Source organism: Carlito syrichta, unplaced genomic scaffold (assembly GCF_000164805.1).
Source record: "Carlito syrichta isolate Samal-C Ts95f unplaced genomic scaffold, Tarsius_syrichta-2.0.1 Scaffold303376, whole genome shotgun sequence".
Lineage (NCBI taxonomy): Eukaryota > Metazoa > Chordata > Mammalia > Primates > Tarsiidae > Carlito > Carlito syrichta.
In genome coordinates, this window is record NW_007247472.1 from 239,157 (window position 1) to 264,176 (window position 25,020).

The 25,020-nt window shown below is 46.6% G+C and overlaps 2 protein-coding genes across 3 annotated transcripts in view; both read right to left on the bottom strand.

Moving 5' to 3' along the window:
- Positions 1–2,280: 2,280 nt before the first annotated feature.
- On the bottom strand, positions 2,281–10,441 carry RPP14 (ribonuclease P/MRP subunit p14). 2 transcript variants are annotated; one of them, XM_008058533.1, is made up of 6 exons: positions 10,381–10,441; positions 8,041–8,138; positions 7,860–7,944; positions 3,954–4,030; positions 3,572–3,650; positions 2,478–3,122 (listed from the first exon to the last, which is right to left on the bottom strand). In XM_008058533.1, the coding sequence occupies exons 2-6, from the start codon at positions 8,118–8,120 to the stop codon at positions 3,066–3,068; spliced, it is 378 nt and encodes a 125-aa protein (XP_008056724.1). In that variant the 5' UTR covers positions 8,121–8,138; positions 10,381–10,441; the 3' UTR covers positions 2,478–3,065. The 2 variants fall into 2 exon arrangements, with proteins under 2 accessions (XP_021568253.1, XP_008056724.1); XM_021712578.1 differs by lacking the exon at positions 10,381–10,441 and having other exon boundaries at positions 2,281–3,122.
- Positions 10,442–21,827: 11,386 nt separating this feature from the next.
- The window catches only part of ABHD6 (abhydrolase domain containing 6), a 56,991-nt gene continuing 53,798 nt past the window's right edge, over positions 21,828–25,020 (bottom strand). The window contains exon 10 of the mRNA XM_008058535.1: positions 21,828–22,340. Coding sequence (XP_008056726.1) covers positions 22,164–22,340 — 177 coding nt within the window. The 3' untranslated portion in view covers positions 21,828–22,163. The remainder of the gene's footprint in view (positions 22,341–25,020) is intronic.

Genomic DNA, 25,020 nt, shown 5'->3' on the forward strand with positions numbered 1-25,020 from the left:
GTGGTAGCACATGCCTGTAATTCCAGCTACTCGGAAGGCTGAGGGAGAAGGATTGCCAGAGCCCAGCAGGTCGAGGCTGCGGTGGCCAGGAGCGGCCACTGCATTCCAGTCTGGGTGACAGAGTGAGACTCCAACTCAAAAAAAAAAAAAGATGAAGGGGAAAAGTATTGGCTGTGTGAGATGATTGTTTAGGATTAACACATTAGGCCTATTTCTCCTTCAGTATCTCCCCAACTTTTAAGATCTTGGCCTCCTTGGTCTTCCTTGTATTTTTTATTATTATATTTTTTTGAGTTGGAGTCTCACTCTGTTGCTCAGGTTAGAGTGCAGTGAGTGCCACACTCACAGCTACTGTAGCCTCAACCTGCTGGGCTCAGGTGAACATTCCGCCTCAGCCTTCCAAGTAGCTAGAACTACTGATGTATACCACCACACCTGGCTAATTTTTTGATTTATTGTAGAGAGACGAAGTCTTGCCAAGTTGCCCAGGTTGGTCTCAAATTCCTGGGCTCAGGCAATCCTTTTGCCTCCACCTCCCAAAGTTCTGGGATTACAGGCATGAGCCACTATGCCCAGCTTATTTCTTACAATTTAAAAACAACTATAGCCAGACACTGGCTCACACCTATAATCCTAGCACTTTGGAAGGCGGAGGTAAGAGGACTGCCTAAGTTCACAGGTTCAAGACCAGCCTGGGCAACTTGGCAAGACCTCATCTCTACAATACATTAAAAAAATATTAGTTGGGTGTGGTGTCGCATGCCAGCAATTCTAGCTACTTGAAAAGTTGAGGTGGGAAGATCACCTGAGCCCAGCCAGTTGAGGCTGTGGTGGCTGGGAGCATGCCACTGCCCTCCAAGCCTGGGCGGCAAAGTGAGATTCCAACTCAAAAAAATAAAATAAATAAGTAGAAACGAATTGTATATTATTCATATAATGAGAGGCAGATTCCTATCTTCATGGGAGGGAAAAAAGAATCTGGACTCTTAACATAGAGACTTTCTATTCAAGAACACTAATAGAGATTGGTTGACACTCTCAAAGATTGTTTAACTACTTACTAGCCAGTCAGCTTTAAACTCAGGAAAACCTCTAACCTTAGTCACAAGGGGATGTGCACAACAATAGTAAGTACCATTAACAGGCCAGGCCCTGTGCTTAACTCTGTGTCTATCATCTCCAGCAACTATCCTGCATGGTACATGTTATCACCATCTGAGAGACCAGACAGAGTTTATACAACTAAGTCCAAGTCTGCACATAAGCCCTTTTCCAGTAACAGGGAACCCCACTTGAAAGGCAAGTCCCACTGAAGGTTGAGCAAGATGCCGACTTGGTGTAAAAAATAACAAATTTTGGCCAGGCTCAGTGGCTCAGCCTGTAATCCTAGCACTTCGGGAGACTGAGGTAGGTGGATTGCCTGAGCCTCCTGGTTCAAGATCAGCCTGGGCAGCTTGACGAAACCTCATCTCTACAATAAAAAATAAAAAATAAATTAGCCGGGTATGGTGGTGTGTGCCTATAGTTCTGTCTACTTGGAAGGTTGAGGTGGAAGGATCCCCAGAGCCCAGCAGGTTGATGCTGGGGTGGCCGTGACCATGAGTGTGCCACTGCCCTACAGCCTGGGCAATGGAGTGACTCCCACTCAAAAATAAATAAATGAAAAATTTCAATAAACTCTGATCCAGAAGTTGCTGAAGGAGAGGGTCTAAGAATATTCACTGGTAAATGTAGGTGTTCAAAGATGATCCAACTTCTATTGTTGCCTTCAATAATTAAATGCTAGTTATAAATTCAGTGAGAAGCCGGGCTCGGTGGCTCAGCCTGTAATCCCGTGCCTTTGGGAAGCTGAGGTGAGTGGATTGCCTGAGCCCGCGGGTTCGAGACCTGCCTGGGCAGCGAGACCTCATCTCTACAATAAATCAAAAAATCAGCTGGGCATGGTAGCGCATGCCTGTAATTCCAGCTACTTGAAAGGCTGAGGCAGAAGGATCGTCGGAGCCCAGCAGGTTGAGGCTGTGGTAGCTGGGAGCGGCCACTGCACTCCAGTCTGGGCGACAGAGTGAGACTCCAACTCAAAAAAAAAAATTTCAGTGAGAAACCGCTTCTATACAGATATAAGTAGGTTTTTGTTGTCCAAATGCAAATTTATTTAGATTTGAAATCCTAAAGTAAAGTCTTTAGATAAATAATCTTCTAGTACTTTTTTAATTTAAAAAAAACCTGGATGATGAAATCCTGCATATATTCAAGTCTATGTGAAGCACAAGGCCAAACTGGAAAGTGAACATCTGAACATCATTTTATCTCCTCCCCTCCCCAAATACAGGCTTCTCAGTCTATCAGCCATTTCTGGTGAAAAGCAGCAATTCCTGTTTCCCTGGACACTCTTCAATAACAACAGCACAGGAATCTGAATTTACAATCCTGAAATTTCAGGATTTGGGAGCTTCTGGAACCATAACTTTAACCCAGCCTTCCATAACAGTCTTTTTACTTTCTATCACAGAACATGACACTGAAATAATAGCAATAAATTGCTTCAGTTTTTTCACTTCTGCAGAAGCTAAAGCAACTTCTCCAATATATAAAGGGGCTGGAAACTTAATTTCCTGAGAAAGTAATATGCAGCCTGGCCCAGGCATTTTAGTACCCAGGAGAGCTGAGATAAATCCATTGATCAAAACTCCATGTACAACTGTCTTTCCAAATTTGGTGTGTTTTGCAAAGTCTTCATTTAAATGCAAAGGATTGACATCCCCTGTTAATTCTGAGAAGGTAGCCACATCCCTCTGCGTGAAGACCCTACTAAGTTCAGCCCGGTCTCCAACTCTGATGTGCATATGCTCAAAGTGCTGCCAGATCAGCACTGGCTGGTTCAGGCAGACTCTCCTCTGAAGCCCACCCAACCAAAGGCGATGGCTGGAAACTATTGGGAACATCTTCACCACTTTCAAAATTCATCAATAGGAGCTTCTGGCTTGCTTCAGGCTTCAAACATTCCTCCACTCTCAGGAGTATTTTTTGGTGCCTTCGTGGTGTTTTTGAAATTGAAGACGACTCATTCAATTCAATACTAGTTCCCTACTATTACCAGATAATGCAAGGAGAAATGGAGAAACCTACAAGAGAAAAAAAAAAAAAAAGGTTACGGCAATATTAGTAGAAAATTACACTGAAAAATAGGGCAATGCAGAAACACACCCCATTTTACAAGATAAGCAAAGCTGATGCATTTTTTTAACAAGCATCCTGGGAGGAAGCCTTCGATAAACAAGGAATCCTGAGTTCAGAAAGAGCATACCAATACATAACACACCAGGCATTAAGCATTAAATGAAAATTAAACCTTTTCCACAAGAGTTGCACATTTTATCTTAAAACATCTACCACAGAATCTAAAATCTAAGTGCTCTATCCACATTTTCAGAAACAAGTCCTGGCTTTTTCCCCTTAGCTAGGTTGTTAACCACACTACATTTATGCAAGCACAAGAATGAGTCATGTATATTAAGAAGCAGTTGATCCACCACTCAGTCCTATTTGGAATATGTGAAAGAACAGTCTTTACCTGAATCACTCTGAAAGCACATTTTTTGCCTTTATAGGATCCTAATAGGGTCAAAGAGCTCCACAATTTGACAAGACCACTGTAGAAAGAAAGAATAAAATGAACCTAAACTAAGAGTGTTTCCAAAACATACATTTCTGACTTTGCAACCATAACCATCAACTGGGAAACTCTACAGTTTTAACCAAATCACAAGTTTAGCTTTCTCTAGAGCATAAGTTCCTAGTGGATGAATGCTCACATTCACCCCAGTTTAATCTCCCAAAACCTGCTCAGTGTTCACAATGACAAAATTCTTCTCATTCTTAGGAGAGCATTTTTACTCTATTTCTCCATCAGTCTCTGCTCTATTACATTAGAAATGTTGCACTGTCTGTCATACCTGCTACATATTCTCAAGATGGCTGACAAGGTCTTCTCTTCATAGGTTAGGACATCCAAAGGTAAGGCAGCATCAACCTATGTGTGGAATAATGCTATTAGCAAACTATTATCACTGTTACTTCTGAATGTTAATAACAAATCCTGTCAACTCAAGTTTTTCTCCTCCACAAAAGTAGTATTTTATTTAATGGTGCTGGCATTTTGAGTTGCCTATTACAGTTCCCCAACCTAGAATGTTCTTTCTGCATCTCTTCAGGTGGCCATCGCCTCCTTACTCTTTGTGTAGCATGTTCACGGCCATTGCAGCCTCGACATGCTGAGCTCAGGTGATCCTTCCGCCTCAGTCTTCCAAGAAGCTGGAACCACAGCTGTGAGCCACCATACCCAGCTAATTTTTTGATTTATTGTAGAGATGATGTCTCACCAACTTACCCAGGCTGGTCTTAAACCCTTGGGCTCAAGAAATCCTCTCATTTCCACCTAAAGTACTAGGATTATAGGCATGAGCCACCACGCCTGGCTGAGTCTTCATTTAAATTGTTCCTTCCCTAAGTCCCAAGATTAGACTCAATCTGCTTGCTGTACTCTTTTTCGTTCAGGACACTGTACTTCCTCTTTCACAATTCTCATCATTCTTGTCACTAACTGTTTAGCATGTTTTCCTACTACAAGAATCAAGACCATTAGACAATAAGGCAGAGACCATGTCTTTCTGTTTACTCTATATAAACCCCAGAAGCTAGCTTTTATACCCGACACATAGAAGGGGCACACATGTTTTAAAACTTTTTTCTTTTGAGTTGCAGTCTCACTCCGTTGCCCAGACTGGAGTGCAGTGGCACACTCAGACAACACAGCCTCAACCTGCTGGGCTCAGGTGATCCTTCCACCTCAGCCTTCCAAGCAGCAGAAACTACAGGCAGACACCACCACACCTGGCTAATTTTTTGATTTATTGTAGAGATAAGGTCCCACGAAGTTGCCCTGTCTAGTCTTGAACCTGTGGGCTCAGGCAATCCCCTCACCTCGGCCTCCCAAAGTGCTGCAATTATAGTTGTGAGAAACCACACCCAGCCTGTTTTAAAACTTTATTTACAAATTATAGACTCACAGGAGACTGCAAAAAAAATATACAGGGAGGTTCCATGCATTCTTCAGCCAGCCTCTCACATCAACATCGTGCCTAATTACAGTATAGAAGCAAAACCAGGAAACTGATATTGGTACAATCCAGAGTTTATTCACATTTTGCCAGTTGCACATATACTCATATATATGTGTACATGGGTGTATATGGTTCTGTGTCATTTTACCATGTAGGCAGCTTCATGTAACTGCCACCACAATCAGGATAAGTGTCTCCTCTCAAGACTCCCTTGTTCTACCCCCTTATATAGCCTTTTCCTCTTCTACCCCAACCCCTGGTAACCACTAGTCTTTCTCCAGATTATATAATTACAATATTTCAAGAACATTATATAAACAGAATCACCCAGTATGTAGTCTTTTGGGATTGGCTTTTTTTCACTCAGCATAATTATCTGGAGATTCATTTAAGTTGCTGTGTATATCTATGCTTGTATGGGCTCTGGGAAATTTTCATTTTTGTTTATTACAAATAAAGTTGCTATTAATATTTGTGTATAAGTTTTTGTGTGAATGCAAGTTTTCATTTCTCTGGGACAAATATCCAGGAGCGCTAATGCTGGGTTGTATGGCAGATGCATATTTAATTTTTTTTAATACACTGCTAAACTATGTTCCAGATGGTTGCACATTTTGCATACCCCCTACAGTGGGTGAGTGATCCAGTCTCTCCCCATCCTTGCCAGCATTTAGTATTACCACTATTTGTTCTGTCATTTTGGCTAGGTACATAGTGATATCTCACTGTGTTATTAATGTGCATGTCCCTAATGGCTAGTGTTAAACATCACGTGCTTCTTTGCCAATAGATATTTCAGTGAAATATCTATTTCTCTTTTTGCTCATTTTCTTTTTCTTTTTTTTTGAGTTGGAGTCTCACTCTGTCACCCAGACTGGAGTGCAGTGGCCACTCCCGGCCACCGCAGCCTCGACCTGCTGGGCTCCAGCGATACTTCTGCCTCAGCCTTCCAAGTAGCCGGAATTACGGGCATGCGCTACCATGCCTGGCTGATTTTTTGATTTATTGTAGAGATGAGGTCTCGCTGCCCAGGCAGGTCTCGAACCCACAGGCTCAGGCAATCCACTCACCTCAGCCTCCCAAAGGCGTGGGATTATAGGCTGAGCCACCGAGCCCGGCTTTTTGCTCATTTTCTAATTGGATTTTTTTTTTTTACTGAGTTTGAGAGTTCTTTCTTTCTTTCTTTCTTTCTTGGTTAGAATCTCACTGTCTCACAGTGGCTCATGCCTGTAATCCCAGCACTTTGGGAGGCTGAGGTGGGAGAATTGTTTGAGGCTAGGCGTTCAAGTCCAGCCTAGGCAACATAGTGAGACCTTGTCTCTATTTAAATAAAAAATAATAATAGTAAAGAGATAAAAAGTAATGCTTGGGGGAAACTTTATTTATTTATTTATTTGAGTTGGAGTCTTACTCTTATCGCCCAGGCTGGAGTGCAGCGGCACACTCACAGCTACCACAGCTTCAACCTGCTGGGCTTAGGCGATCCTTCCACCTCAGACTTCCAAGTAGCTGGAACTACAGACATACGCCACCTTGCCCGGCTAGTTTTCTTGTGATTTATTGTAGAGACGAGGTCTCACCAAGTTGCCCAGGCTGGCCTTGAACCCCTGGGCTCAGACAATCCTCTAGCCTTGGCCTCCCAAAGTGCTGGGATTACAGGCTGAGTCACTGGGCCTGGCCCGAGGAACCTTTATATACTGCTGGTGGAAATGTAAATTAGTACAGTCAATATGGAGGACAGCACAGAGTTTCCTAAAAAAAGTCAAAATAGAACTACTATATAATCTAGCAATTCTACTACTGGGTATATATTCAAAGGAAAGGAAATGAACATATCAAAAAGATATCTACACTCCCATGTTTATTGCAGCACTATTCACAATAGCCAAAATGAAATCAATCTAAGTCCCTACGAATGGATGAATGGATTAAAAAATGTGGTCTAAGCTGGGCTTGGCGGCTCAGCCTGTAATCCCACACCTTTGGGAGGCTGAGGTGAGTGGATTGCCCAAGCCCGCGAGTTCGAGACCTGCCTGGGCAGGCAAGACCTCATCTCTACAATAAAATCAAAAAATTAGGAGGATGTGGTAGCGCGCGCCTGTAATTCCAGCTACTTGGAAGGCTGAGGCAGAAGGATCACTGGAGCCCAGTAGGTCGAGGCTGCGGTGGCTGGGAGCAGCCACTGTACTCCAGTCTGGGCGACAGAGTGAGACTCCAACTCAAAAAAAAAAAAAAAATGTAGTCTATATTACAATGGAACACTATTCAGTCAAAAATAAATAAATAAATAAAGTCATTTCGCAGCAACATAAACAGAACTAGAGAACATCATGTTAAGTGAAATAAGCCAAGCACGGAATGACAACTATTGCATGGTTCTTACTCATGTGGAAGATAAAAAGGTGGATCTCATGAAGACAGAGTAGAATAGTGATTGCCAGTGGATGGGAAGAGTAGAGGGGAGGAGGGAATGAAAGGGAAAAAAAAAAAAAGAACATAAATGTATTTATTACAATAAAGAAATAAAGCATGCATGATCTATACACTTAAAAAAATGTTTTCAAAAACAACGTTTGGCTGGGTGTAGCAGCTCATGCCTATAATCCCAACATTTTCAGAGGCTGAGGTAGGAGGACTGCTTGAGGCCAGGAGTTTGAGACCAGCCTGGGCAACACAGTAAGAGCCCCCCCACGTTCACTTAAAAATAAAATAATGTTTATCTACCAAGTGATTCCATACCTCCCCAAACAGGTCTTTTAGGGCTGAAATAAGCAGCTGTTTGAACTGTGCAGCATTCAGTCCAACTCCACGATCTTGAAATTCTCTATAAAAATTTTTTTAAAAATACATATTAAATTTCAAGCTATTTTCAGATTCATTTTAGAAAAATAATCTGAAACAGAACTTAAACTGAACTTACAGGCAGACTTTCATGTAGTGGTGCTCAGAAGGATTTTTGTAAACTATTCTTTCATATGTGGCAGCTGGGGCAGGCATCATTTTCAATGTTGATCACACCTACAGTTAAGTCAAGACAGCTAGAAATTACCAAGGTACAAGCTATTTCTCACAGTTTTAATGGGAATTTGGCCCTTTTGGTTTTTAGAAGACTTCCTAGTACAGTAACTCATCAAATTCTGATCAAACTAAGGTTACCCATACAGATACAAAAGTCTCTATTTTTATATGCCAAGGCACTTACTCTTACTTAAATCCTGACACATAATCCCAGCTAACATTTTTCCTAACCAAGTACTCAGTCTTAAACTAACATTTCATATGCCTTAGCTTCTATATTTAAAATGCTCCCATGAGGTATAGGCTATTATTATTCCTGTTTTTGAGAAGAGGCTACAGAGGCTTAGTAACACCTGGCCAAGGGTACCCAGAGATTCCAATAACTCCAGAGCCCCCACCACCACTCTGTTATGATGCCTCTTAATCCAGAGAAATAAATAAAAGCAAAAAGAAAATCCAAAATCTGGAGGCTGCTTCTTGTTTACTCTTCGTCAACACAGAACATGGACAGAATGAAAGGTGGTAGTTCTGCTGTCCCCTTCTCTCCTGGTCTGCCTGTTCCCTTAGGCCAGAAGTCAGGTCTGTGTGGGACTATTTGGCAGTCCTGTAGAAGACTAACCTTAAACAGCAAGTAGCTTGAGAAGAATTCCTGCAATGGGAACTTAATGCCATTTCTAACAGATATGGAACTTTCAAGAACTTAAAACATGCTGATCTCCCTGGGGAGAATTCATCTCCTTGGCTCCACTCCCACTTCACTGTCCCCCTGGATAGGCCAGGCCCAGTTTCAGCCACTCCCAGATGATGACCTCTGGAGAAAAGGAGAAGTCAAGGTCAAGGAGCTACATCCAGCCATCCACTCAACAAACACTATTCCTGTGTTTGGCACAAAGTAGGTATTCAATTGTCTGTTGAATATATGACTGAGGGAATAGCAGTAGTAGCAAGGCTGTACATTCAAAAGCATCTTTGGTTCCAGGACAGCAGCAACAGTCACCTGGTGCTTCTTTCACAATCACTAGGGTCTCCCCTGACTAGAAGGGCAGGAAGAACAGAGTTTCACTCGCTGCCTGGCACATGACAGGTGTTTTTTAGTGTTACTGACTGCCTTGATGGAGCTGGCTGCCTAAAGTAGGGGGATGACATCAGGCCTGGAGCTTAGGATGCAACAACAATTAAGACTTAAGGAGCATTCAGAGAGATGAATAGTGGTGATGGCTAAGCAGCACTATGAATACACGTAATACCACTCAGAGATAGCTAAGATGCTAAATTTTATTGTGTGTTTTTAGACTTACAAAGCAAATGTTTATGCAACATTCACCTCGCCACAGGCCCCGCGTCCTCTGGATCAATGACATCACTGCCCTCTGCAGGCTGTTCTGAGATAAGAGGCGATGCAGCCTGGGAAACCCTCCACAGCTGGTATATCCCTCGGGCTCGCCACAAAGCGCGTGCGCTCACGTAGTCACCGTCGTCATCATCGTTGACAGCCTTTTTAAATGGCTGCGGAGATGCTCACAAACTGATCTACCAGTAGTAAGTGTCTCTGATTCCCCATTCCCCTTCTCAATCTGTCTCTCCAGCGAGCCTATTAAAATCTATCCAAGCGCCAGCATTCCCCCGGCTCAAAACCTTGCCACCGCCCTCTGCTAGCCAGAGTGGGGCCAAAGTCCTCACCGCAGCGCGCAGGGCCCCACCTGATCTGCATGACTGCTCCCCGCGCGGCTCTGACCTCACGTCCCGTCACTCCCTCTGCTCACTTTCTTCCGCCACACAGACCAGTCTCACTCCCGCCTCTGGGCCTCGGCGCCAGCTTTTCCACACGCCGGGAACGCTTTTCCGCCAGGCAGCCGCAGGGCCACACCCTCGCCCCCTTCCTGGCTTTGCGCAAACATCTCTCAAGGCGGCCTAGTGCCCATCCCAGCTAATGCCGAACGATACCCTGTCCCCGCTCCTTTTTCTCCTCGCATCTGCCACCTTCTAAGATAACGATGCAGTCCCCTTACTCCTTATCCGTACTCCTCCCCACGCCAACAGAACGCCCACTGCACGAGACGGGGTCCTGTTCACTGCTTCCCCAGGACCTAAAACAAGTCGAACACTGCGGGCGATCGTCAGGAAACTTTGGGGCTAAAACAGTCGTTCAAAAAGCTGGGCACTTTTGGAATGGCTTTTTGTTGGGCACCCGTGCTGTTCTCAACTTTTTTCAACTAACAGCCGCCAATGGCTTGGCGCCCACCTCGAGTCTGGCGCGTGCAGCACGCTCAACGCATGGTCCCGTGGTCCCGTTCAGTCCTCGCAGCCACCCGCCGCGACCGAGAGCACACGCCGCACGGTACGGAGGCGTGCGGCCACTGCCCCGCGACGTCGTCGGCCAGAGCGGATACGCGCCCCGGTTCGCTCGTCACCGCCTGCTCCGCAGCTCCGCCTTGCGCATGCGCACCCTGCGCGCGACAGGCTACACCAGCACGGCCGACTGAAACCGCTCCCGAAAAGGAAGAGCCGCGCGCCTAGGGGCTTCCACCTAGCCGCTCTCCGTCGAACTCGCCTGCAATCTCCCCTAAGTCTTGCTCGCTGTAAGACTCTGTCGAGGTTTGGGGCTCCACATAGCGACCAGAGCCTGGGCCAAGGAAACTCCTGGCATGCTTTCGTTTGGCTTCTCCCTGCCCCGCCCCGCCATACGTGTCGCCCAGGCGGATATGACGTCACGGCGCGGCGTCTTCCTAAGGACCCAAGCTTGAATGCGCTCAGAAGCTGAGACCGGCCGAGCTCAGCGCCCTCTGGTGCCCACTTCTGGGAAAGCCGTGTGTGCAACTGCCTGTCTAGGGCGCGTTTACCCCGCCTCCAGGGTGCTTCACAGTCATTCGCTTCTTCATGCATGCATTCATTCATTCATTGAGGAATTTTTTATTCTAGCATCTCCTGTTCTGAACCACTCCTATGTCAAGCTCTCCCCAAGAACAGGGTCCGTTCTCAGGGCCCTGGGGCTCCCAGCTCACAGTTTTATCTGGGTTAACATGAAAAGACCTGGCTGATCCTATTTCTAAATGTAAGCCAAGCTTCATCTATGTATTAATTCACTAAGCACTTGTTGAGCACCTGTTATGTGCTAGGCACTATTCTAGGTGCTGGTGTAACGAAAGCAAGTTCTGTCACTCGCTGCCCAAAGCCAAAATGGAGAAGAGAGACATGGAAGGAAAGTGACTTTATTCCAAAAGCCGGCAGGTGGGGAAATAGGCTCACGTCTCCAACAGGGCTCTTCAACTCTGGGGCTGTGTGCAGGGGTGCAAAAAGGAAAATTGGGTCCAGGGAGCATGCGAGAGTGGCAGTGGGTGCTGCTGTACATGGTTTGTTCCAATGGCAGTCTTGAATCATCGACAAGTACTACCTCAGAGTTGGAGATTAACCACAGCCTGGAGATAACCTCCAGTTTGGGGAGAATCCCACTGCCATCCAGTCAGCTTCAAGATTAGCACCTGGAATTTCTTTTTTTGTTTTTGTTTTTTGAGTTGGAGTCTCACTATGTTACCCAGGTTGGAGGGCAGTGGCACGCTCCCGGCCACTGCAGCCTCAACCTGCTGGGCTCAGGAGATCCTTCCGCCTCACCCTTCCAAGTAGCTGGAACTACAGGCACGCACCACCATGCCTGGCTAATTTTTTGATTTACTGTAGAGATGAGTCTCGCCAAGTTGCCCAGACTGGTCTTGAACCCGTGGGCTCAGGCAACCCTCTCACCTCGGCCTCCCAAAGTGCTGTGATTATAGGCGTTAGACACTGTGCCTGGCCAGCACCTGGAGTTTCTAAGCAAGTGCATAATTAGATAAACACAATGCAAGGGAGTGTCTGGGGGGTGGTGGAGAGGAGGGAAGGGAGTCGAGAAATCTCTCCAGCATATTTTGGAGAGAGAGAGAGAGAGAGGGAAAAGACATTTTAAATGCATTTTGAAGGGAGGTACTCAGTTACACTGGGAACTCAGACAAGAACAAAGTATGTCCCCTGTACTCACATATAGTTCTTACATATAATTTGTGTATTTAATAACAATAGTAGCTAATATTCAAGTGGTTACTCTGTGTCGGGCACTAAGCAAAATATTTTACATATGTTATCTCATAGAACCCTCCCACAATCCTGAGGTAGCTATTATTATGATAATCCCCATTTTACAGAGGTGGAAGCTGAGGCACAGATAGGCTAAGTTATTTGCCCAGGATCACACAAATATAAGTAGTGGGACAGGCTATCTGATTCTAGCCAGTGCTATCTACACTGCATCATATTACCACCAACTGAGGGGCTGAGGTGGGAAGTGAACCACGGTTGTAAGCCCCATAGGGACGGGACCTTGTCTGTTCTGGCACCCACAGGTGCTCAATAATCTACTTACTGAATGCACTAGTCCATGAATGGATGTGCTGGTTCTGCCTGGGTTGGGGAACGAAGGGTTGCCTTGCACGCCAAGACTGAGCCTGGGTCAGCAGAGAGCTCCTCCCTCGTTTCTCACAATCCCCACTGTCTGTCATTTTCTGACGCTTCCGTCCTTGGCCTTGGCCATGCTCTCCAGTTCTGTGGCTTCTGCTCCCTTTTCTTCTTCCCTCAGAGGAGATGGGCCTTTTTTTCCCAGATGGGAGAATAGGTGGAGGAAATCAACAGACCCCACTGGCAGTAGCATTTTCTTTCTCAAAAAAAGCTTGATCTCAGATACTTCCAGAATCCACTTCAAATCCAACCTTTGCCACTTGCCCAGCTCCCTCATCTGTCCCAGAGAGATGATTAGCATCTACCTCACAAAGTGTGAGGAAAAAATAGTTGAGGGTATGAAGTGTCTGGCACCCAAGAAACAGTAGTGGGAGAGAGTGCCCCTAGGCCAGCTGTCTGGCAAACCTATCCCACCAGGTTGTGGCCCAGAAAACCCAGAATAGCTTGTGCATTTTGGACTTCACAGAATGTTGGATAATTTCACTCTCCTCCTGCACCAAAGCCTGCAAATGAAGTGCCTGCCCAGTTGCCTGAATTCTCTCAGGTTGTCTTGGTAATCCAGAGTTGAGGAGAAAAGAAATGCCTTTGAAGTTAAAGACATTGATTGTCTTTTGTTTTTCAACTAATCTTTATTTTTTGTTTTTTTTTCTTTTTCTCTATTTAAAAAAATTTTTTTTCTTTTTTCAAAACTTTATTTTTTGAATAAGTACTGTGGGCTTGAGGCATACATTTCAAGTGACATAAAGGGATTAAAAGTGAATCTACCTCCTGCTTCTTCCTCAGCCAGCCTATCCTCTCTCCAGAGGCAACCGCTGGTCTGAGTTTCAGAAGTGTCCCCCAGATATGACATGGGGACTTTCCCTTCCTGATGATATATCTAAGCATTACTCCAAGTCAAAACACACAAGCTGCCGGGCTCGGTGGCTCAGCCTGTAATCCCGCGCCTTTGGGAGGCTGAGGTGAGTGAATTGCCTGATCCCGCGGGTTCGAGACCCTCCTGGGCAGGCGAGACCTCATCTCTACAATAAATAAAAAAAAATTAGCCAGGCGTGGTAGCGCGCGCCTGTAGTTCCTGCTATTTGGAAGGCTGAGGCAGAAGGATTGCTGGAGCCCAGCAGGTCGAGGCTGCGGTGGCCGGGAGCGGCCCCTGCACTCCAGTCTGGACGACAGCATGAGACTCCAACTCAAGACAAACAAAAAAACACACAAACCTGTGTCCGTCTTTTTAAAAAAAATTTTTAGGCGGGGTTTTACTCTGTTGCTCAGGCTGGAGTACAGTGGTGCGATCTGATCAGAGCTCACTGCAGCCTTGAACGCCAAAGCGCAAGCAATCCTTCCACCGCAGCCTCCCAAGTAGCTAGAAGTACCGTTGCGTGCCACCAGGCCCGGTTAATTTTTAATTTTAATTTTAATTTTTTTTAGAGTTGGAGTTCTGTTTTGTTGCCCAGGCTAGCTTCCTCTCTTTACAAAAGTTGCCCTGCACTGCACTGGGTGGTTCGCTTGGTTCTCGAGAGGACCATTCTGAACACTCTCTGTGTACTCTGTGCTTCAGAGCAAAGTTGTTGGAGCAGGTCTGTAAGTGTTTTGTTTCTGAAAGGCAAGGCAGCCAAGAAGGAGTTAAGTCCACACTTCCCCTCGGTTGTGAGGCTCCCTCCCTGCCTTGCTTAGTAGTGCCAAGGGGATTTTGCCAAAGTTGAGGAACCTTCTCAATTAAGGGAAGAAAACACAAGAGGGGCCCAAGTGGGATTCCAGTCCCACAACTTCCCTTTGATTTCATGGAGATGGCGCCTCCCCCCCCATGTCTGCAGATTGTAAAGACAGGACAGAGGTGGTGAAAATGATCAGAAGTTGAAAGCCGTGGAACTGCAGTGGGTGTTTCCATTTAGAGGGTCCTGCCAGGTGCCAGATGACTTGATCACAGCATCTCATCAACTGTGTGGTGTTACTGTGATCACTACCTTTCACAGACGAAGAAGAGGAAGCTCACAGGTCAAGCCATTTCTCTAAGGTGGAGAGAGGTGCCAGAGCCTGCAAGGCTGTATTCCTTCTTCTTTCGTGGAAGATAGGCTGGGAGCCACTCTTCTGAGGCAGCTCTGAGCATCGTCTCCAAGAAAGCAACTGACAAGTAGGCAATTCTTTCGAGTCTCTGGAAGCCAAGCCCGAGACAGTGACCCTCATGGAAGTGATTTCTTGGGAGATAGCTCTCGAGAGCAATCAGTAAGGGGGGAGGGAAGCAGAACAGAGCAGGGGAAGAAGCGAAGCAAAGATGGGGTTCAGCGGAGGCTGGCCTCAGCCTGACCCCTCAGGAGCCCCAGAGCAGAGCAGAAATGACACCGGAAGGCATCCAGTCTGTGAGGCGAGGGGTCCAAGTCTTCACAGCCTCATCAGTCACTGGCTGACAGTTGTAGGGTTGCCAGATTTAGCAAATGCAAATACAGGATGCCCAGTCAAACTTGACTTTCAAAAAAACAATGAATGGGACATCCTTACACCAGAAAAGTATTTATCATTTATCTGAAATTAAAATGTACCCAAGTACCCTGTATTACATCTGGTAGCCCTGGGAGGTGAGGGGAGAATGTGGCAAAGCCTCTTAGGCCCCTCCAGTCATCCAAGGGCAGTCCTCTGTGAGCCATCAGTAGATGATACTCACAGCAGGTGAGAGTGGGTACCACAGAGGAAAGGAGACCTGGGAGGGCATGAGTAGCACCTAGTGCAGGTAGGGACTCTGTGAGTAGCTCACCGGATAGTGGTAAAAATGACTAGAAGTTCCTTCCTACACCGTCAAATGCAAACCACCTCCATCACCTGGGGAGCAGCAAGCTGGCCTGGTCCTCTCCCTCAGCACCTGGCCCTCTGCCGGTTGTTATGGGAGGATATCTTTGCTCCCTCAGTCATTCTCCTGCTTGTCTGGGGACTGGAGCTACAGCCAAGCTGTTTGGCTTTGTCTCATACAGTATATATTTCTTTCTTTTTCTTTAATACTTTTTTTGTAGAGATGGGGGGTCTCGCCGTGTTGCCCAGTCCAGTTTCAAACTCCTGGCTTGAAGCGGTCCTCCTGCCCTGGTCTTCTGAATGCCTGGGACCACAGCTGTGAGCTACTGTGGCCAGCCTTATCGAGCATTTCAGAACTGTATTTAAATGATGGGGGAAACTTTCCTTATAAGTGATCTTAGAAACCTCTCCCCTAAAAGCAGACTCCAGGCCGGGTTCAGTGGCTCAGCCTGTAATCCCAGCACTTTGGGAGGCTGAGGCAAGTGGATTGCCTAAGCCTATGGGTTCAAGACCCACCTGGGCAACTTGGTGAGACCTCGTCTCTACAATAAATCAAAAATTAGCTAGGTGTAGGTAGTGCACGCCTGTGGTTCCGGCTACTTGGAAGATTGAGGTGGAAGGATCGCCGTAGCCCAGCAAGTCGAGGCTGCGGTGGCTGGGAGCGTGCCACTGCACTCCAGTCTGGGCGACAGAGTGAGACTCCAACTCGAAAAAATTAAAAAATAAAAAATAAAATAAAAGCAGACTCCAAACCCCAGGAAGGGAGAATCTGGAAAGGCAACAACCACCCTGTAATTATGCAGCCTGTTTCTGGAAGGGCCTTAAATCCATTCTTAAAAATCAGAAGCCGGGCTTGGTGGCTGAGCCTGTAATCCCAGCACTTTGGGAGGTTGAGGCGGGTGGATTGCCTGAGCCCCCGGGTTCAGGACCAGCCTGGGAAACTTGGAAGACCTTGTCTCTGCAATAAATAAATAAATAGCCAGGTGTGGTGGCACGTGCCTGTAGTTCTGGCTACTTGGAAAGCTGAGGCGGAAGGATAGCCAGAGCCCAGCAGGTCGAGGCTGTGGTGGCCATGAGTGTGCCACTGAACTCCAGCCTGGGTGACAGAGTGAGACTCCAACTCAAAAAAAAAAAAAAAAATTATGGATCCTCTCCTAGGGGTTCTGAGGGTCCCTACAAAGAGGTTTGCACCCCCCTGTCTCTGGAGGTCTCTGCATCCCGGTTATAGGGACCCAGGGGCTTTGTGGGTTTGGGCTGATAAGAGCTTTGAGTGAAAAGAGCAGGGGGAAGGGTGGACAAAAGGGGTGATGTTCAGCATGACCCCATTTATGTAAAAAAAAAAAATCCACAAAACCAACTGGTTTTACACTGTTTGCACGTATGTATGTACATGTGCAAATGTTCAGAAATTCCAGCAGACTTTGGGGGAAGGATGGGGCTGTGAGAAGGTGTAGGAGACTCATTTTTATTAGCATTCTTTTTGTTTGATTTATTTTAGAGGGACAGAGCATCATTTTTGTAACTAATAATTATTAAATAAAAACCAGGTGCTGTTACTAATAGTCAGGCACAAGGGGGGGCTGTGGACTACACCCATCTTGTGTTGCTCATATCACACTGGAAGACTTTCCCTGGGAACATCACCTACCCCCAAGGCAAGAGAGCAGGACTTGGAATGCAGGCTCCCATCCCTTGTCTGCAATCCTGAAATCCAAAAAAATCTGGAAGGCAAATCTCTTCATCTGGGGCCAACACTTAATCTGAACTCAGGTGAGGCTTTTTATAGCTTTGTCCCACTTACTGTGGATTTGTATACGTCACTCAGCAGAAACAGAACTGTACTCATATGCTCCTGTGTGGTGGCCTCTGGCCCTGTGTGAGTGTCACATAGTATGTGTATACACACCAGGCTGCCTTTCTAAGTCGGGATGTTTCTGAATTTGAATCACATCTGGCCTGAGTGCTTTGGTGTGGGATTGTGGACGTGTGCTCACATTAATGTCTGGGCAGCCGCTTTTCCAGTAGTTGTCCTTCAGCAACAGTCACCTGTGCCTCCCTCCTCCCCAGCCAGCTTTCGCTTTGGGTCATTGGGATTGTCACCTTAGTGCCACTGACCACTCTAAAATATCCTTCCTTCTTCCATCCCCTGCTGGAGCTTCTGGCCTCCTAGGTGTGGCCTAAGATTTAAAGACCAAAGATCCAGAAAACAATGAAGGGAAGGTTCCTCCAGGAGCCGAGGGAGAGAGGGAATGTTCTGTGGCTGAAAGGACAGCTGAGACATCATATGTTCTCTCCTTCTTCTAGATACGCTGATGACAGTCACTCAAGACTCCTTCAACAACCATGGGCATGGGCAATCTCAAATCCACACCCTGGTTGTTACCAGCCCCAGAGAGCAATGACACTGGGCCCCAGAGCCATGGGACAGTGAGGGGTACCCAAACATCAGTCCCAGGAACTCTCGCCCTCTGGTCCTGACCTTGGCAGGTAATTTGAGGACATCTCTACAGCCTTGTGTGTGACCACGCCCACCCCCTCCAAAACAAACTTGATTTTTTGCCTCCTTTAAGGAAATGGAGGAGTTGTAAGAACAGCACCCAGTCTGGTGGTTGGGGAGGGAGAAATGACTGATGAGAAAGTTAAAGGAGAGATGTTGGAAGAGATAGAAGATGATGGCTCAGAAGAACCAGGCTTCCAACTGTCTGCATGAGCTTGTGTGTGTGTGACAGAGAGTAAGAAGCAGGCAGACAGACAGGACACAGATAGAGTCATGAAACAGAGGGAGTGGAGGGAGAGAAGGGAGAGATGGGGAGGGGAAGATAGAGACCCTAACCAAGGAAGAGTTTTTTTTTTAAAGTTTCAAATCTGGCCAAAGCATATTTTAGCATACACAATGCTGAAACAGACCCACTGCCATTTTCTTTTTCTTTTGTTTTTGAGTTGGAGTCTCACTCTGTCGCCCAAACTGGAGTGCAGTGGCTGCTCCCAGCCACCACAGCCTCGACCTGCTGGGCTCCAGCGATCCTTCTGCCTCAGCCTTCCGAGTAGCTGGAATTACAGGCACGCGCTACTACACCTGATTTTTTGATTTATTGTAGAGATGGGTCTCACTAAGTTGCCCAGGCTGGTCTCAAACCCTGGGCTCAGGCAATCCTCTCACCTTGGCCTCCCAAAGTGCTGGGATTACAGGCTTGAGCCACCATGCCCAGCTGAATTGTCATTTTATTTATTTATTTATTTATTTAGAGTTGGAGTCTCACTCTTTCGCCCAGCCTGGAGTGCAGTGGTTCCAAGTAGGGAGAACTATGGGTGTGTGCTACCACGCCCGGCTAATTTTTGATTTATTGTAGAGATGAGGTCTTGCCAAGTTGCCCGGGTGGGTCTTGAACCCACGGGCTCAGCCATCCCTTGATGTGCCCTTAGCAGAATGAATCCAGGTGAGTTCTGTTTCCTGCCTGGCAGCAGGATGAGCCATGGGAAGTCCTTAACTATGATAAATGAATGATAGGGTCACCTTTCTCAACAGGGGCCCAAGCCAGGAGGTATGGCCTCAGCAACCTGAAACTGCTACATGCTAGCCTGACCCAGGTGAGCCAACAGGGTCCCAGGCTGACTGGTGAGCTTGGCAGGAGAGCTCCTGCCTGAGCAGGTGAAGCATGGTTTTTGTAAGTCACCCTCAGTTATAAATCAAGAGGCTTCCCTCTTCTTGTTCAGTGTGTGACCTTGGGCAAGATACTTTGCCACTCCACACCCATTTCCTTTGCTGTAAAATGGGCACAGTCTAGGGCTGCATAAGAGCTTCATAAGGTGATCTGTGGAAAACACTTAGAATAGTCCCAGCACATAGTTGTGAGATTCGGTCCCCTAGCCTGGCCTGACATATGTTCCAGTCCCTCAGTCCTCAGTATTTTCTGAGAGCTTCCTCTGGGAAAAGCAACAAGTAAGATTCCCTGGGAAGGGTAATACTCAGTACTCACTGGGGCTCAGATGGAATGAACGGACTCACACACACAGTGACATCAAACTGATGCATTTATCACACTAGTCACTCCTGGTATCACCTCTGTCCTGGACAAAGAGCCCAGACTGATTGCAAACCAAGTTCTAACCACTGCTTGTCCCTCAGCCTCTTCAACACCTGAACAGGAGGGTCCATCCACAGCATCCCTAAAGGCCCCCACTCCAGGCAGTTGAATCAAGAGCCCAGTTGTGATTCCTGGGGCTCTCCATTGTTATTTTGAAAGTTTCTGGCAGTCTTTCAGGAAGGGCTATGATGAATGACCCTTTTCTTCTTTTTACAACTGTCATCAAAGTCACACACTACAGGATCCAGTGGGGCACGGTATGGGGGGCATGGAGCTGGCAGTAACCAGCAGACTTATTATGATCACGAAGGCAGCGGTAAGGTGTGAGGGCCTTTCTAGCACAGTGGGGCCAAGATTCCAGGGCCAAGGAGAACCTGAACTTCATGGGTTCATCAAAAACAACTTTTTCATATTCTCGGCTCATGACTTCTAGCCAAAGTTCTCTAGTGACAGCAGAAGAAGTGTCACCTGTGTCTTGCTGCAGAGCTTGCCCACTGTCCTTCCGGGCAGGGATGGACAGCCACACCCTGCCTGAATGGATGCTATCCCTAGCTGGCATTCAACCCAGGACATGAGAATTCCTGTATCCAGTAGGGTTTCTGACCTTAGATACTTACTTATCCCAGGCCTGGGGCTTCTTCAGTGAACCCAAGGAGACCATGTCTCACCACACAGACCCAGTAAGACTGACCCTCCCACACTCCTTAAGCTCGGAATTCTTGGTAAGAGTAGAAAATTGGAACAAGTAAAATGTCTAACATCTACTTTCTTTTCTATTTCATTGGTTTTTGTTTTCATCTGTACTCCTATTTTTCTCTGGCCTTGATTTACTATTTATTTTCTAGCTTCTTGAGATAGAGGCTTAATTTATTGATTTGCAGTCTTTCTTCTTTTCTAATGTATGCACTTAGGCCTATGAATTTCTCTCTGAGCACTGCCTGGGCTGCAGCCCACAAGTATGATGTCACATTTTTGTATCTTCTTGCTTTTAACATCTATGTTTTATTTTTTCTGCTAAATTAAAATATTCAAAGCAAGTCTGAATTCCAATTTAAACCATAAAGTTGATCTCACTTTATTCCCAGAACAACTTGGCTGCAGACTCTGTACAAAGGCTTGAAAAAGTGATGCTCCCAGGGTGGTTATGCCTAAGCACAACAGAAGGGCATCAAAATATGGGATTTAGGAGAAGTTTGATGACTCTCACTTTTTGTTTTTTATATATATATATACAACTCCAATAGAATAGAAATGGTAAACACGATTTCTTAAAATAAAATAAATCATCCATACAAAGGCTCCCAAAACCTGTAGAACAAGCCTTACTTCAAAAAACACATTTTAAAGTCAACAGAAAGTTTGGCAACATTGCACTTAATTTGGAGCTCAGAAATAGAAAACACCTGCATGTTGTTGATCTAGACTCATTAAATTTATTTCATATCATTGTGGTCACTTTTACAGCTGTTTAGACTTATTTTCAATTACTTTACTGTTCACAGAATTCACAGAATTCATTAACAAACTAGTATTTCACATCCAAGAGTTTTCAGTAGCATAGCAAAATAGAAAAGAGGCCCACAAGTTGTTGCTTGTGTGGAACCTGAGTCTGATATTTAGAGAGTTGTCTAGAACATTATTGCTTTATTAGTCCTACTTTTTTTTTTTTTTGAGTTGGAGTCTCACTCTGTCACCTAGACTGGAGTGCAGTGGCTGCTCCCAGCCACCGCAGCCTCGACCTGCTGGGCTCCAGCGATCCTTCCACCTTAGCCTTCTGAGTAGCTGGAACTACAGGTGCGCGCTACCACACCCGGCTCATTTTGATTTATTGTAGAGATGAGGTCTCACCAAGTTGCCCAGGCGGGTCTTGAACCCGCAGGCTCAGGCAATCCACTCACCTCAGCCTCCCAAAGGCGCGGGATTACAGGCTGAGCCACCAAGCCCGGCTTATTAGTCCTACTTTTAAAAATAATAAGTTATTTCTAGGAACCCCACCCTCCCAAGTGTTCTTCATTCCATGAGTGTTCTGGCTTGCTCACAACATACCCAACTCATGGGTGCCAGACAAACCCCTCACCTGCGTTCTCTGCTGCTCATGTAGTTTTGAGGGCTGGCTGAGGTGGGACAGTGCCCCTCTATGCATGTAAACATTTCTACAGCTTGCTATCTTCTTCCTTGTCCTGCAGCTGATGGGCTGCATTCGTATATGGGTCTCTATGTAAAACTTAAATTAGACCTAAACAACAGGATTTCAAAAGTGGGACTAATACTCCTAGAAGAGCCACTGACCATGCATGGGAATACATCAGAAGCAACAAAAGTATCTTGAGTTTCAGTTGATGAGAAATGTCTTAAAGAAAATGTCTTCGATGATTATGGCCTAAAAAGGCCGCTCTGCAAAAGCTTGTCAGCCACATGAACTTGAAGACTTTCTTGGTAGATTTCATGGTTGAGTTCTTATTTTGTTCCATATGCATTTCCATTTTGTGGAAAAGATCTTGGAGATTTTCTTGTGGTCCCTGAAGTGCTGTGGAACCGTGGATATCAGGGATAGGGGACTGGCTTCCTCAGGGACGCTGGCGCTCCAACTGCATTTGGGGCAGAATTCCTGAGAGTGGTGGCCGCGTCAGATTCGGGGTATGGGAGTGGATGCGGTGTGCAGAATGCAAGCTGCAGTCGGGACTCAGTCCAGCTTCTTGTTGTTGTCTGTGTTGTGCACAGAAGCTAAAAAGTCGACAATGAGCTTAGCAGTCTTCCTGGGTCTCTCCATCACCACCGAGTGCCCACAGTTTTCCAGAAGCTCTACCTGGCAGTCAGCAATGGACTTGGCCAACATGTCCGCCCCAGACACATCGAGCACCTGCCAGGCAAAAGAAGGAGCTAGGTGATACACAAAGATTCAGACACCCATGTGTACACTCCATGGATAGAACTTCCACTGAGGCCTATTGAGGGGTTGCTATGGGGGGTAAATTTCAGCACTAAGTCACTGAAAGTCACTTTCAACACTGTGGTGTTGGGACTTGTGACTCTCTGGATAGAAGGAACCACCATCATGCCTCATGTCTGTGCAACTTGATGCCAGCAATTCTAAAAACATTCCTGCAAGTGAGGAGGTTATGGTCTGGTGGGGAAGCCAGAGTGCACAAGCGAGGAGCAGGGGTGAGGAAAGACATTGTTCCTGAATTCTGGGAGAGCAGAGAAGGGACAGGGGAGGTGTACTGGTGGGAGAAAAACAGCGCCAGGCTGGGAGATCATGGTGTGTGAAGGAGGCAGCAAGGAGCTTGGTGGCTGAGATAGCACAGGGCAGTGGCGAGCGGCATGGCGGAGAGAAGGGGCAGAGGGAGCACTCCTCCAGCCATTTTGTGACCATGGGGAGCCATGGGCTGTGTTAAGGAGAGTGACTTGACCAGGCTGACCCTGCAGCTGGAATACGGAAGCCCAGGTTGTAGGAAGGGCACACAAGGAAGATGCCAGAGGTGAGTGCTGATCATCACAAACTGGGGAGGTCATCTCTGAAAGTAAGCTGTGTGTTCCCCAGACCCGAAGTTTGAGAATAATGAGGAATGCTCTTCCAACATGAAAGCCAGCACTTTTCCAGGCTGACACTTTTCAACACCTCACTTGCTTTCATTCTCATCTGGGTCACCCTGCTACAATGCCAACCTAGCTCTGTCTATTCCTCCCAACATCCGGGCTCAGAAGTAGACTTGCATTTGCTCCCCTTCCTCTCTAAACACCTTCACCTTCATCTCACCCCAGACAAGAGGGTCCTTCCTCCCCATTCTTAATGCAAAAGCAAAAGCCAAGACTCAAGCACCTTCTGCTTTTGAGCTTCATTCCCGTCAACCCAGATAATTAAAAACTAAGATTTTCTGTCCACTCAGGAGTGGGGTGAGCAGAATGCCTCAACCAAGGAATGGAGCCCTGCAGAGTAATCCTGGACCAGGAAAAGGAGCTTAGTGAGAATGGAGCACCCATGGAGGAGTTGGAAGCCTCTGCCTTGTGCCTCACTCACAGCTGAGGCTGCCGGGGCAATAGTCTGAGCAGGAACAGAGCCTCCTGTGGAAATACACCCTTGGAAATGCGGGTGGAGTCAACAGGTAGAAAAAGTGTGAAAAAGTAGAAACTCCTAGCTGAGTGTCTATCCAGCAGAGAGATCAGAAACCACAATTCACAGGCAAAAATACCCACAGGAGCTGCTGACTTTGGCAGTTGTTATGCTAGTCAGCATCACATATCAGCATTCCCTGCACACCTAGAGGCATGTGCAATTGCTGAGCGGGACCCAATGGCATGTACACATCTGTGGGGACTATCTCAGTTATTTCTTGGACAGGACAGTCATACAAATGGTCAAAAACTTCTCCTGCATCCCACTTCAGACCTGGGACAAGACTAGAGTGAGGCAAGGAGGGGACTCAGCTGGTGCAAAGAATTTCAGTGGGTGCCCAAAAACTCAGCGATCAAGATGAAAAATATTTTAATATAACATTTTAATTTTTATTTTATTTTATTTTTTTGAGTTGGAGTCTCACTCTGTCACCCAGACTGGAGGGCAGTGGCACACTCCCGGCCACCGCAGCCTCGACCTGCTGGGCTCTAGAGATCCTTCCGCCTCAGCCTTCTAAGTAGCTGTAACTACAGGCACGCCCCACCACGCCCGGCTAATTTTTGATTTACTGTAGAGATGAGGTCTCGCCAAGTTGCCCAGGTGGGTCTCGAGCCCGCGGGCTCAGGCAATCCACTCACCTCAGCCTCCCAAAGGCGCAGGATTACAGGCTGAGCCACCACCGGCTAATATAACATTTTTAAATAAATGCAAAAAGATACATGATGAACAAAATATCAATTATAAATGCAGATGGGCTCCAACCCTGTACTTCCACGATGCATCTTTCTCATCTCACCCTAGTCCCAGCCCTGCCAAGCATGGTAGTGGAATGTAGACTATAAGTTGCTGGAGGGCAGGGATCTTGGCTGCCTTAGTCACTACTATACAGGATACCCTCAGGGCCTAATACAGGATCAGGCAAATACTAGGTGTTTAATAAATGCCTGTTAGCTGACTTAAATGTATAAGCAATCAGTTGGTGGATTTGCCCCTTCGCTGGTAGGTTTGTTCATTCACTTTCTCGCTCACTAACTTGCTCCCTCATTCACTCATTCACTCACTCACTCACTAACACACTGTGTCCTCTGGGTGTCCTACGTACCAAGCACTGTGCTGGCAGGGAGAAGGGACATAACGAGTAATAGATCTTGTTTATCTCCACGAGGCCTTGCTGAACATAGAAGAGAGATGCTTGAAATGATGTGCAGAAGCCAGGCTCAGTGACTCAGCCTGTAATCCCGCGCCTGTGGGAGGCTGAGGTGAGTGGATTGCCTGAGCCCGCGGGTTCGAGACCCGCCTGAACAGCGAGACCTCATCTTTACAATAAATCAAAAAATCAGCTGGGCGTGGTAGCGCATGCCTGTAGTTCCGGCTGCTTGGAAGGCTGAGGCGGAAGGATCGCCGGAGCCCAGCAGGTCGAGGTTTT

Bases quoted from the DNA above. Each gene is read 5' to 3' on its own strand.
- RPP14 (XM_021712578.1), bottom strand. From the start codon at position 2,942: ATGTTCCCAATAGTTTCCAGCCATCGCCTTTGGTTGGGTGGGCTTCAG.